Source organism: Pygoscelis adeliae, unplaced genomic scaffold (genome assembly GCF_000699105.1).
Source record: "Pygoscelis adeliae isolate BGI_AS28 unplaced genomic scaffold, ASM69910v1 Scaffold98, whole genome shotgun sequence".
NCBI classification, from domain to species: domain Eukaryota; kingdom Metazoa; phylum Chordata; class Aves; order Sphenisciformes; family Spheniscidae; genus Pygoscelis; species Pygoscelis adeliae.
In genome coordinates, this window is record NW_008825547.1 from 1,567,345 (window position 1) to 1,582,158 (window position 14,814).

Below are 14,814 nucleotides of genomic sequence, written 5' to 3' on the forward strand. Positions count from 1 at the left end.
GTGGTTTTTGTGTTTATTGTGGGCTTCCCAACTGTTTTCAATTTTCCACCGTCTTGTCCTCTCCAGAACTCCTGAATTGCCTTCTTCCACCAGCTCCCCCAGCTTTTCTGTTTGATGGTTTTCTCATTAGTTGCCCTCACTTACTCCCAAAGGTGGGACATCACCTAATTGGGAATTCCCACACTTTGACCTAATGCACGCAAACTGAATTCAATACAGATGATGATGTTGATTTGCCAAGTACATACGCAGATATGAAACTTTAAATCTAAAAACTACTGGGAGTTATGTAAAAGTGTTAATTGAAGTAACAGCACTAGTTATGCTCAATGTCCTTTTTGTTTCTTGATTTCTTAAGCTTCTATGTAAAACTTCCAAGGTTTCTTATATCTTATGCTTGAATATAGATCTAAAAGAGAAGACAGTAACCAATGAAACATCAGCTTCTCAACTTATCTTCATTTCTGTACTATGTTTACAGAGCAAGAGCGGATACTTTTATTCTGTTCGATCCAAACTGGATAAAGCTGAATATGCAGCCTTGATACATGCACGTATGTGTGCATATAACTATATTTTTGGTTATAAAAGTGTAGTAAGGTTTTTTTCTTTGTTTTAATGCAAGTCTTGTATGTTATAGTCCTTTGTTTGCATTTACCCTTCATGTCTAGTGTCATCTGGTTAGATTCTGTAGCAATGTAATACCTTCTTTTATGTTGGAATTTTCTCTTGTTTAAAGTAGTAGGTTCCAGCCTGTTTACCATTTGCTTTGTTATTAAGTGACTATACCATGGGGAATGTCTGGGTTCAAAGTCAATCTCTGAAAGCCTGAATTACCGGAAGGGAATTACTGACTGTGTAAGCATGTCCTTATTAGTTTAGAAGTGAAATTAGTGTTAAGTCTGTTTGCTTAGCTATACAGATTAACAGAAGCTACTGTTTCTTTTATTTTATAGTGGCGTTTATTTTCAACTGGATTGGATTTTGTTTATCCTTCTGTATAACAAATACCATAGCTGGAAGGTATGGTGCAATCTGTGGATTTGGTCTGTCCCTGATCAAATGGATTCTCATTGTGCGGGTATGTTTCTTGATTCACACTGTACAGACTCTGTTTGTAGAACCAAACCGTAACAATTTATTCAAGGATATATAATAACGGAATTAAAATTCAGTATGTTAAAGTCTAGTGCTTAACAGAGTGCCTAGAACTTTCTCTAACTTCCACTTTAGTAGAGAATTTACTTGCTATATATTCATACGTGCTTATTAATGATGAAGCTTAATCTATTTTTATCTGACAGCATTTTACGTTTATCTTCCACTAAAATAAATGCAGAATGACTCATTCTTTGTACAAATATTTAAAAGCATACAGAAGAAGTGGAGCAAGTACCTAAAATGACACTGGTATTGTAATGTCCTATATGAAAGATTTATAAATGGCTCAGCCTATCGGGGGCGGGGAGGAATGGATCAGAAAACATTTCTTCCCTGTATCTGATTCTATTCCTTGTAAGATACCTACTGAATCAAGTAAAAATTGAATATGAAGTTAGTCACATTTTTAGCATCATAGATGCTCAATTTCTTGATATTTTCACTGCAAGACTAGATACCTTTCAGAAAGGTACGTTAGCCAAATGGAAGTTACTTAGCTGACTAAGTGGATGCTAGATGAAATGTAATGATTCTTTCTGAACTTGAATTCTACATGTCTGTTAGATACAACATTTAAAATCTCATTCCGTCTAATGAAGAAAGAGTTCTTGGATAACTTAGTCATCTTTTATGCCCTGCCAACTCTTTTTTTTGTTTGGTTTTTTTTTCCCCTGTGCGTGTGCTAGGAACTTAACTTGATTTGGTCTTAGCACGATAGTACAAGGCTTGTAGAGAGAAGAGATTGCATGGTCCTTCCTGGACATGTCCTGCATCCTCCTTAGAGCTGAGGGTGATTTTGTTTTTGCTTTTCTTTTTTGCTTCTTCAGGGCAGGGGAATGCTACTGGACCAGATGTGATTCTGGTGTATTTAGTTGGAATTCAGGGTTTGGGATGGAATTTATCTTAAGGGAGCGAGAAGACATGCATTTTTCAACTATGCATTCGTTGGGGATATTTTCGACTTCCCTTGAGGCATTCTAAACAGAGGGCAGAACTTGCTCATTGTGTCAGTTTTATTATTCCTGTCTGCTTGAAAATGTGCTCATAACAAACACAAAATTAATATATGCTGAACTTCCTTGAAGAATTACTGTGTTCTAGACTATATTTAAATTCTTGTATACAATCTGTTACTGATTGTAAAATATTAGAGCTGACCAATTCCAAGACCTCAGGGGCGGGGGTTTTTCATAGTGAAGATTATCATCTTCCTGTGTTGTCTCCCTTTCTAGAGACAACAGCAGAAAGCTCATAAGGTTTGTTTTAATGGTGAGACACAAGCACGCGTGTGTGCACGAGATTGTTCTGTTCTTTTGTTTCAAGCTCCTCCGAAGGCTTGTGCTGCCCTTTCTCACTCAGGGTCAGTAGTACAAAACTTTATAGTGTCTAAACAGTCCGAGTTCACATATGCTCTCTCTGTATCCATGTTTACTGGGGGGGGGGAGAACAAAAGCACAATTTTTCTGTTGGGGAAATTCTGCAACCATGCTTCTGCCTAAAGAAAGTGTGAGAGTAACACACATAGGCCAGTATTTGATTGCTGGTTTTAGTAAATCTTTCCAATTAAATGAAGTTGTAACTTTAAAGAAAGTGTATTGGCATATATGTTTAGGGAATTCAAAATACTGACTATCAAGTGAGATGGGATTAATAATGTTGTCAACTTCCTGGGAATCGAGTATTCATTTGATATTTTAATGAAGTGTCAAAATATGAAATGCTTACTCTGCCGAATCATAGAAATGCTAGTATTTATATAAGGATAATGTAAGTACCAATTCTTTAGTTCGACTTAGCAATTCTGTTTCATGATATTTTTTTCTTGGATTGCCCATAGAAATGAATACAGTACAGGATTAAACCTTTAAAGAACTCACATGATCTGGCTTTATTCTGGAGAAAACATGTGGATCTCAGTGCACAGTTACTTGAAGAAAAAAAGAACTATATCTAGAGTTCTTTAAATGTCTTGGATTTTTGACTGGTTGCATATGTGGCCCAGTATCTTTTCTTCTTTTTTTTTTAAAGAGTAAACTGAATTATGTGTTTTCTTGCTTGATACTACTGAAATGTCCTAGAAGTGGCAAATGAGAAGCACTGTGGCAGGATGCAGTAAACATACTGAATGATAGTAGGATGGGAAGTGTATGAAAAGTGTGCAGAGGTACTAAATAGGTTATTTTATTCCTTCTGGCATCTTTTCACGCATCTCCCCATTCCTACTTCTTATGTGAGTTTTGGAGACATTTGATTAGCCTTTTTATCAGTGAAGCATGCAGTCTGGAGTCTGGTGAAGGCACAGATACCTGTCTCCGATACCATCACACCCTGCCCTCCAGCTGCCTCCCACATCACAGGGAGGACAAAACTGTCTACCATGGTCAGTAACAGGAACAGTTGAAATGCCACTTCAAGGTTCATTTAGCTGCGTTCAGCTCACTGCTGGGAACTGAATGCTGGTTTGAAAATGAAAAGACTTTAATGAGTTGGGGGTCTTTATGGGGCTGGTATTCTTGGCAGCGATTAACAGTAGGGGGTATACAGAAGGTCAAAAGCTCTTCTTTTGAGGGGTCAGCAGAACATCCCTGTCTGATAAGATTAAACTAATGTGGCTTTTGGTGTTAATATCTAAAGCAGCAGGCTGCTGTAATGTGTTTGGGATGGCAGGCATTGGGGGGGGGGAAAGGAAAATTGACAAGTGGTGATTCATTATATTAGAAAATGTGAGATGATTTTGGCAAGTAATACAAGTTTGGTTAGGTTTTTTTTTACACACACACACATATTTTTTTAGAGGTTTTAAAATAACTTTGCCACAGACCAACTGATACTGGAAGTGTTATTTGTATATTAAACTGCTGCACAAATACCAGTTTTGCTTTTTAGTTGAATATATTACTTTTATTTAAATTTGCTTTTTCCTCTGTGTTTTCTGTATTTGCATAGTGTGTTAAATGTGTCTTAGTCATCTGTCTTACTGCAGCTAAGCCTCGTGTATGAATTTCAGTTTTCAGATTACTTTACTGGATATTTCAATGGACAGTACTGGCTTTGGTGGATATTTCTTGTACTTGGTAAGTGGCAATTGAAAACATTTCTGTTTTGATGTGGAAGTACTTAAAGATGAATCATGTCATTGTAAGTAAGAGTTCTGTAACATGTTTAGTTATGTGTTTTTCTTTAGCTGCTGGTAGTTTCGTGTGTTGTTTTTATTTCCATAGTATTCACGAGGTTATTGGTTATCATAGTGGTGTTATTGTGTGAACTGCGGACTATTCAAATAACCTTCAGCTCAAAAAAATTTGTCCTACATATGTAATTATGTACATACCTGAGACTTGTAACTTGTGCTTTTTAAGCTGCTTCTACTGATCTAGGGGTGCAGAACTGTGTAATGAAACTTCGGCTTTATGTGGAGAACATATTGAAAAGTGAGTGATACCGAGTACTTACATGTATAAACCTGTACGTCAAGTACTAAATTTTAAGAAGTGTGACTGATCCTAGGAAGGTGGAGTCTGCTGTCTTGTACATAGGTCACGAAATGTCCTTTCCTAGTCCTTTGAAATGTATACTGCATCAGTAGTTTCTCAGTCGGACAAGAGAGTGGCTTCATGCTTTCTGATCACAGTGCTCCCATGATGTCAGCTTTCTCTTAAGAGGTCTGTCTGCCCATGTTCAAAGTCTTATACGCATCAAATTCTGCTCTTCTGTGTGTTTTTATTTAGGATATACCAAACCCCAACCACTATACCTTTTTTCCTACTGTGGATTTTGTAATTTGAATATGGAATCTGGAATGATTTTCTTTTACAGAAGTGGATGCTACTATCCATTTTATTTTCTAGCTCTGGAAGCATAGTAAACTGTTCCTGGTTCAGTAGGTGGCACTCTTCCCTTTGAGTCAATTGACTCAAATGGCTAACAGCAAATGTTAGGATGAAATGTTAAGGAAATAAAAAAAAAAAAAACCAAACCTGCCTCCCCCCCCCCCAAACTAACTCTGAGATGCTGACTGTTTGTGACTCACTATTTATCTCACAAGAAATGCCAGAAACCTTAAACAATGTTACCTAAAACTTTCTCTATCTGCCTTTTAGTAAAGTTCGAGGGCATTCATCAGACTTCTTAATATCCAGCTTGCTCTACTGTTATGCACTTGGTTGCTTGAGATACATAGAAACTGCAAATGTTTAACACATCACAGCACCAGTCCCTTGAACGCTTTCATATTCTGCTTGAGGTGATTGCATTTAAGTAGCAAGTGAAATGACTTTACAGGTACAAACATCTCCAGATAAACCTTTAACTAAAACAAACCCTTGTGGTGCCTGAAATTGGGGTTTGACGCTGTTTTCACTTGGATGAAAATAGTGTGTTCTTCCCCTACCATTTTCCTCCACCGTGTCTATGGAAAAAGCTGTACATTTGTAGTTCCTCTTTTTCCTAGTCTTTTGCAGCACTTGTTCAGAAGTTAGCTCACTTAGATTTAGGAAAGCCTTCTCTTCAGCCTTAACTGTTTGAAGGTTATTTTTTTTTTTCTTTAACTCAACGAAGTTTATAATACGCCTTGGAATAAAAGGCACTGTGAGGCATGCAGTATGCATCCAGCAGTCAGCGTTCCCTTGTCTTACGAATGTTTTGCATGAAATACGCCAGCAGTGTTTTTAAACTGATAAAGTGGATATACTGAGATTGCTAGAACACCATAGAAGGATTTAACCCAACAGAGCTACTTAGCAGGACATGGAGGAGTATTATCAAGTCATGGGAGCTCTGCCAACCAGATCTGTATTTCATTGTTTCGGATAACTTTCCCGTTAGAGCATGCGAAGTAGCATATCCTGCGTCTCTTCAGAAGTGAATGAACTGAGTTGGATTCTTTCTTTTGCATAGTCCTTTGACATACTTGAGCCCGCCTGTTGCCATCTTCTCCCCTCTTCTGGTGTTCACCTGTTTCTGCTCCTTTCCCTTTCAATGTCTGGAAAAAACTGTTCACGCTTCACAGAAAAGTGAAGTGGTTTACTTCCAAGGAGCGGTTGTGTACAGTGAACAAGTTTGAGAGAGACAATTCTAATTTTTAAATTTAAATGTTAGCCAGTGTTTCTTTTTGAAGAACACAATGCCAAGTGTTGGGTTTTTTCCTTCCCTGAACAGAGAAATAGAAAATATGGGTTGAACTTGGACTGGTTTTCCAACATTTGTAATGCAGAAAGTATGCTTTCAGGCACCTTAAGAGCTGCCTGCCCACCTTTTGCTGTTTCAGCTGCTTTTCAGTTGAACGTGGGACTATCTCTGGTAATGTCTGGGTAACAGCTTTTGTAGTAGACTTTTGATCCAGATCTTAGTGCTTTCTTCTCCATGCAGAATTCACCTTAATTACAGAAATGTGTCTGGCTTAGGTCAAAGTTCCAGTGGTTAGCAGAGCATTCTCTGTGTTTGGGTTTTTTGTGTGTGTGTCCTAATGAGGCTTTGGTTTTAAAAAAGCAAAAAGAAAGTAAATAAAATAAGAATTTACAAGTAAAAAGAATTTAGAGAAGAAATGAGCGTAGGAAAAAAAAATTGGCCTCAACCTGGAAAGCAGGAAGAAAAAGTGCATCACATAGCAAAATATCAATGTAACCATAGAGATTGTTTAGTAGGATGTAAGATGATGAAAAGGATGAAATCTTTTCCTAAACTTGTTAAGCTTCAGTTTAGTTTTTCGTTTGAACCTTTGGAATCTTTATGTATATATGTGTGTGTATATATATATATATATACACACATTAGCATATATCTTCAAGGTACCTGTGTGTTCATTAAATAAGGAGATTTGCTCTCTAGGCTCGTGTTTCTCTCCACTGGACATGGAATTCAGTTTTCAACACCCACCACCCACACACACGCCCTCCACAACTCTTTGGGCAGATTGTTTTATCTGTGTTGGATTCTCTCTGATCCAACTGATGAATGAACTAATCTGTTGAAGTTCACTTAATGGAGGAAAATGGACCAAAGAACTGTGTCCACTCTGCAATGATGTGTTTTTCTGGCTTTGTTTGTTCAGATGTCCAGTGAATCTCTGAATTGATAAAATGATGTTGACAACATCATGTTAGTGATTTCCATTGTTGCAACTGTAACTTCTGTGTGACTATTCTGTATCTCTTGTTCCTCTTATCAGAGCTGAAATATTCTTTCAAATGCAGTTAAATATTTTAAAATAATTTGAAATGTGGAGTTTACGAAAAAAACGTAATCATAACACATGTTGAGTAATTTTCTTTGAATCGACTGTTGGTCTTCCTCCTCTTGGACAGGTGCATTTTCCTGCATGGTTAAATCTCAAGCCATAATCTACTCTAATTTATTATTGGCTTGTTGCTAGAGCAATCTATACTGTCTTTTTGTTTTTTTCTCTTTTGATTTTCAGTACATTTATCTTGTACGTTTTGTGATTCGAGTAGTCATCTAACACAGTAGGAACTTTTTTAAGAATTCTACTTGAAAAGAATGTGCAGCATGTCTTTTTTGTGTGCGTTCTTGTCTTCCCCCCCCCTTCTTTTTAAGTTCTTTCATGCAGTCTTTTTAGCAGATGATACTTGAACCCAGAATGAGTGTAAAATTTCTGAAAAGCCTTCCATAAGGCTGTATCCTGATATCACAAGATAAAAGCAGAAGACTTGCTTGTTGAATTTGTGAATTATGCATAAAGACCTCACTTTACTTACTATAATCTAGATTTTTAAAAAATATTTTAATAAGAATAATGTGGGATAGCGTGTACTTAGGTTGATATACTTCATTTTGTGCATTTTCTACACTTTCAGGACTCCTCCTGTTCTTTCGAGGCTTTGTTAATTATCTTAAAGTCAGAAATATGTCTGAAAGCATGGCAGCTGCTCACAGAACAAGATTTTTTTTCTTGTACTGAAGGTAAGCAACTTTTAGCGATAAGATTCTCTCCCAGGAAAACTGAGGAGAATGAAATACATTAAAAATAAATAATCAAACTTCTGTCACAAAACTGAAGTTGCATGATTTTTGAATGTCTGTTATTAACGTTGTATATATTCTACATGGACTTGGAAATATCTGAACAGTCTCTTGAAGTCATGAATTTTGGAAGTAAATAATGCATCCTTGTTGCCTCCAGTCCTCCCTGGAACTACTGTTCAGTAACAGAAATGAAGAGGAACCTGTTGTTTTTCCTAAGCAAGAAGCAGTATCTGCTGCCTGTCAGGATACTGTCCTTTGTGTTGGAAAACTGGCTTTAGCAGTCAACCTGTTGTCAGCAAGTTAGGAAGCACTAATCTGCCTGCATATTAAATCTGATTTGACATGGGTCTGAACATGCAAACAATAGATGAGTATTGTCTCTCTTTACATGACTGGATTAAGACGGTCATGTACAAGTATGATTACTGTGTATGCAACAATGTGCTTTATATGTCCTTCAGGTAGCTGACTAATCAGTGTGGCACACATCCACTCTGTTGTTGTTGTTCTTTATACTTTTTATCCGTTAGGTGGATCTATTGGACTTCGCTATGTAACTTAAACGAGGAGTCTCCGTTTGTGTTCAACTTTTATCGTGTCATGCAGTTTAAGTAAAAAATTTAAGCCTAGAGATAAGTGCTGTAGCATTTTCACTACTCTGCAGTTTACTTAAAATGCTTAAATACTGTATTCTGACTTAACTGAGAAGCTATGTTTGCTGTAATAAAGCATGTTTTCATAACTTTTCTCCAAGATTGGTCACAGGATCAATATGAAGTAACCAGCAACACATTATTGAAGCCTGAAAAAAACCTGGGACAGTATTTGCTTAGAAAAACACGGTTCCTTTTATATGACAGTGATATACATGTAAAAACAGCTAATGATAAATATCTATGCTATACTGTATAGTTCTTGATCATGGAAGACATCTGTTAACGTAACTCTAACATAATATTTCTTTGTAATGTGCCGTTTTGTCAAAATTACGCGGTAAGTTAAAGTTAAATAACTAAGGCGTATGTTGCCTTTTAGTAACCAACATAAATTGGCATCTACGTGGGAGCATTTCCTTTTTACAATAGTTACATATCGCTCCTTTTCTTAGTAGTGTGGTAACCTCTTCAGAACACTGAAATTTGTAGAGACAAGACTGAAAATATCTGTTAGCTTTCAGTACAATCAAGTTTAAAAATACTACTTCAAAAATAATCGTTAGGACTAATTGGTATTTGAAAACTGTAGCTTAAAGAGAATAATGAGTGTAGGATAATGTGGTCTGGGACTCTTTGCTCTTCTGCAGTTAAAATTCTGCTTTGGGACAAAACACTGTTTGATTCAGCATTAACTGAAGTTAATGAGTTGTCCTGTCTGAGTTCAGTGGCTTTGAATTTTTCCTTTACCTGTAAGCATGACTGAGATGTATGGGGTGATAAGGTCTGTGGAGTGTTTAGAGAGCTGGACACGTAAATATTATTTTTTTGAAGCATTTTCAGTATTGAAACAAGAAGTTCAAATTAACTGCTATCACACTTAAATACCCTTGTTCTTGCACAGACAGGTAACTTCCTTTACAGTGACTATTAGTTTTAATAAATAACAAGTATTACCTCTGCAGTTACAAGATATTCTCAGGTGTTCTTTTGAAATGATAACACAATAACTGTAAGTTTTCGCATATTTCTTCCATCCTGACATGGGGGGGTAAAAAGGCTGTTTCTTTGCTGCTTCTAGGTTTAACATCAGTTAGCAACGCTACTTCTAGTGAATCACTGCGATGAACTGAAGTACAACTCTTTCTTTATCTCCAGACTGCATCGAACAGACATTCCTTTCCTATACCAGAGTGAGACTTCCAGATGATCTGTAACCCTCCAAGTTAATAGGATAGAAGACTACTAAAACCAGAAGACAAATTAGTGAAGATAACGGCTTCAAAAACGAATGACAGGATGGTTAATAATCGAATACCAGTTCTGGTCATTCTAGTAAATATTTATAATTGCTGCCTTTTGTTCTAGCACATTTGTATATGTGCTTATTAAAAAGATAGTATTGAACTAAGAACAAACTATCTGTTAGTATAGATTAGGTACAGTCAGACTCAGTTAATCTGTGCTTGTTGTATCTGAAAGATTTAAGTGGTAACTTGTTTCACAGTGTGTATGTACCACTGACTTGTTGGTCTGAACTTTGAGTACAATGAAATGCATTCAATGATTCAGATTAACCAGTTCAGACAGTTTTTTATATAATTTAGATTCATCTAATGATTATGTAGAACACTTTTAAGTTTACTAAACCCCAAAGTTCCTTGTTGTCACAAACTTGTATTCGCCAATATTTTATCAAATTCAAACCAATATACTGGTTTGCTTAAAACTGATACTCCACTTTGAGTCCCCTGTAAATAACTCTGCGTAAATGACTGTTTGAATTGCTTCTTAGGAAATATGTCAAAATATATTTTGTAACAGCATATTCTCTAAATTCTGTTTAATCTTAGAGCTACCTACATATTTTTTGTTAATTGGCTATTAAGGGTATAGTTACTATTAGATGTAATTTTGGAGGTAAAGGCATTGAATTGTTTGTCTCATCCTAACTTTCCTCACATGAATTATTATTATTAACTGGTTTGGGCTTGAGCCTGAAAGTCATTATTCATATGCATGATCCCATTAAAAGATAGAGTTTGTTCAGTGTTAGCAGGGATGGACAGCCTTACATCTTTGGTCCTTGGTTATGCAGCTGGATCCTCGTAGGTGCACCTTTGTTCCTGAAACAGTCTTGCAAATGTATTCCCTGGGTTATAACACTGGCTCTGTTTAAGAAGTCTTGAGTTCAGTGTAAATACAACATCAACCCTGAGGGCTTCTCAAAAAAAATTCATATAGCTATCTTACAATGCTTGTTTAGAATAAATACTTTGCCATTTCCTAAGAATAAACTAATTTAAAGGTAAGGTAATTTGGAAATAATCTATGAAGGGGGTCAAAAAAAAAAAAATAATCTTACTTTCAAAGCTCTGAAAGTAGAAAATGTGTTGCACCTCTCCCAGTATTCATTTAAGATATACCATTACTTTCTTACAAATATCATCTCTTTAAGGGGTACTGTCTACAGTTCATGCATGTGTGGTTTCCTTTAACGATTGTGAAATTTAAGCTTCTCCTTAAGTAGGAGAATAGGTCTCTCAGTCCTTTGTACAACTGGAATCTCAGTTGCAAAAATACATTGGTTGTTGGTTGCACCTTTGAGGAAAAAAAATACAAATACTTTCCTCCAGTTTTTCTTTTTATTAGAATTCTGCCTTTTTATTACTAACATTTAAAACCAGTGAGGTTTATGTTGTTTTAAGCTAGTGCTGTATTCAGTTTTGTATCTATAATGAATGTTTAAAATATGCATATGTAAACTGGTCACATTATTCATTTTCTTAATCTTTCAGAGATACTGAAAGTGACTAAAACTTTAGGGGCACCTCCACTGCCCAGCTTTTTATGGAAAGAATAAAATTAAGTATTATGTTCAATATCCGATCGGGATTTCCTTCTAAACTTATCTGTTTCTGTGTTCTTTTGCATTCATTGTCCATATGAAAAAGAAGCGGATAATAAAACATGGCTTTGTTTTGCTAATTATGACTTACGCTTTTTGGTTTTTTTGTACTTCGCATTGAAAAATGCACAGTGCAATATTTGTGTCAACATGGAATTACAGACAAATTACTTGGCAAAAGAGGTACTAACCAATCCTCTCTACGCTTCCCCTTCTCATCTCATGTTTTATGGCAACAACCTGTAAGGACATTTCTTTTAATGAGTTAATATAACTGTGCAAAGCATGCAATATTGATTCACTGTCTGTGTTTACCAATATCAGCTAGTACTATTTTCCAACTATATCAGTTTTCCCAAATAAAGTACAAGTCTTCTGATTGAATTATTTCCGTTTGCTCCACTGTATTTTACAGAAAGCTTCATACAGATACTTGGTTTTTTTGTGGGTTTTTTTTTTTTCCTGGACTAGCCTGGAAAAATTCTCATTTGGACAGAAAGAATATGTAGGGTTAAAAGTGTACACATGTTATCTAATCCTCTGTAGTCGATGCAGCAGTTTGGTAGCCTGAAATCTCATCAGCAGGAGGAAGGGAATCGGGACGCTGTTTTCAAAGACTCTGCAATCTATTCCAGATGTGTCAAATGCTGCATATTTTCCTTGCTATTTCCTGTGAGCTTGGTTAGGAGCAGCTGGCTCTGTGGTTTAGAGACACCTGGCCAGCTTTGCTTTGTGTCCTAGTCGGGGCGGGGGGGCCGGGGGGAAAGCTCCAGTATCGCAGTGAAGTTGACTGTAAACAGATTTTGTATGAATGCAAATAAGGCTTTGAAGTTTGGGGCAAAAACAGCTGGGGGAGGGGAGGTGGGGAGAGAAAATTCCATTTTATTCGAGCAACTGGCATGAATGTAATTTCTTTAGTTTTATCATCTACTTTTATTGATGTGGACACCACAGGAAGATGGGCATCTCGAATATGATTCCAGTAGCCTGCGATTCTATTAACGCATTTCAGAAGTGATCCATCACTCACACTTCCAGTCCTCTGATGGAGAGGAGGTTGTCTCCAGGCTTCCACTTTGCTGTCCCACCTCGAGCGTGGACGCTGTCCTCATCCTGCAACACCTTCTAACCTGGTTTCAACACCCTACTCTTTCTGGGTCCGCCTCCTTCCCTTTGAACGATGACAACAGGTGAGGAAAAGTGGTTTTGTTAACGGGCTATCCTAACATCAGAAAGCTTTTAATCTCTTTTCCACTTTTTGAGAATGTTTTCCCATAACACTCTGCATTAGTGCCTCCTGTGTGGTTGATTGCATTGTTCACTTGAACAAAAAGTTCTCTCATGAAATTACTATTGCTTCCCGGACTTTTGAAGAGAAGGTGAATAACCTCTGGTATGGAAATAGATCTCTCTCAATAAGGGAAAAAAAAAATTCTAATCATGCTAAAACATGATTAGCATATGTGCAAGCTACCCAGAAGCAGTGGAGTCCAGTGTATTGTTTGTCCTATGTATGTTGTTCTTTTCCACCATCCCGGGATCCTTATCTTTTTCCTTTATACTTCCAAGGGTACTTTTACCATGTGTATCTTCTCTACTTAGCATATCCTTTCCACTTCCATGCCCCTTCTCCTTTCTCTGTGCACTTGTTACGTGCCCTGCAAGGACAGGCAGAAGGCTGCCCTACTGCGTGTTGGCTGTAGTTAATAAATAACCCACCCAGCAATTTCTAAGTTTGTTTTTTTTTTTTTCTTCCCTTAACTGCAGTGATGCTTTGTATTTTCATAGGTCCATATTTTACAGGTAAGCCATCTTTTTAAAATCAATGACATTCAGACAACTGAAAACTCTTGAATATGTGACTGCGCCACCCACCCGTTGTAAGTATTGCATATTCAAGTGGAATTAAAACAGTGGCAGAATTTGTTTTAGGCATATTTTCCTTTAGCTCCTGAAGTGTCTGCATGATCAAGTTTAAACATTTTTTCTCATATGTAATTGGGTTTTTCCCCCCACCCTTCCCAAATGAAAGAAAAGCCAGCTTTCCTGAATTTTTGTCTACGGTATATTTTCTGCATAAGGAAACTTGCATGCAGTGAGGCTTAAAAGTATTGTAAATAGCATCAGCTCTCCAGCTATTGTTCATATTTTTTTTTGTGTGAAACAGAAAGGTATATATTCAAAAAAGTTTAAAATGTTTTGGTCTTTTATATTGGGGGATGGTTACAGTTATCCCCATGTTTTTACATCTGTTCTTGTAGTCTTCACTCTTAATTTTTCTTGTGGTCAAAGAAACACTGTGTTTGTGGGGGTATCCTTAGTGTAATACGAGAAGTTGTTCATTGATTCTTCATTATACATGGCTGCACAGATGCCCATCCTTCTTAATTTTCTAGATTGGTGTAGTCCCATGACTTCCAAATGCCCAGTTTCACATGGAAGAGGCTGCTGCTGCTGCTGCTATAAATTGTTTATTAGTAAAATAACTATAAAGCAAGCTTCACTTGCATGTGTGCATTAATTGAGTCTTGTCGTTTAATATAATTGCGGTAGCGCTGCTGGTCTGTCCACTTCTGCTGCTGTACGTAGCTGATGAGAGCTCACTCCTGCAGTCTGAAGTCTTAGGTGTATTTTTTCCATTAGTAGTGACAGGGTGGTTGAGCGAAGTCTGCAGGTCTGACCGGTGGAAGCGTTACTGGAATAAAGCCAGTGCTAATTGTTCCGTAATTGGTAGCATGAGCACCTGCGGGACCATTGCTTAGCTGGTCTGCTGCTCTTGGAGTTTCTAACTGACTTCTAATTAATGAATTAATTTGACAGTGTCTCTTGCAACTTTCATAGAAAGTCTTCACACGGATTTTCGTCTTAAGGGATGGCGAGTTATTTTTAATGGGTCAAATTTACCTCTTCTCTCTCAGAACAAGGAACTTCTGAAGACAGCCCTATCAGTTCACTTCTCTGTATACACGGAACAATGGAAATAATTTCTGCAGATTAAACTGATAAGCCAAATACTACTATTTCTACCTGAAATGTGAATCAGATCCCACTTAAAAGCTGCTCCTTTGAGGACAGTCTGACACTATGGTTAAGCAAAACCGAGAATTTCTG

At 37.0% G+C, this 14,814-nt stretch overlaps 1 protein-coding gene across 1 annotated transcript in view; it reads left to right on the plus strand.

Moving 5' to 3' along the window:
• Window positions 1–11,786, plus strand: part of NDFIP2 (Nedd4 family interacting protein 2) — a gene marked incomplete at its 5' end in the record, with an annotated part of 33,035 nt that extends 21,249 nt beyond the window's left edge. The window contains 4 exons of the mRNA XM_009332047.1: window positions 957–1,081; window positions 4,169–4,235; window positions 7,974–8,079; window positions 9,954–11,786. Of these exons, the coding sequence (XP_009330322.1) occupies window positions 957–1,081; window positions 4,169–4,235; window positions 7,974–8,077 (296 nt within the window). The remainder of the gene's footprint in view (window positions 1–956; window positions 1,082–4,168; window positions 4,236–7,973; window positions 8,080–9,953) is intronic.
• Window positions 11,787–14,814: the final 3,028 nt, after the last annotated feature.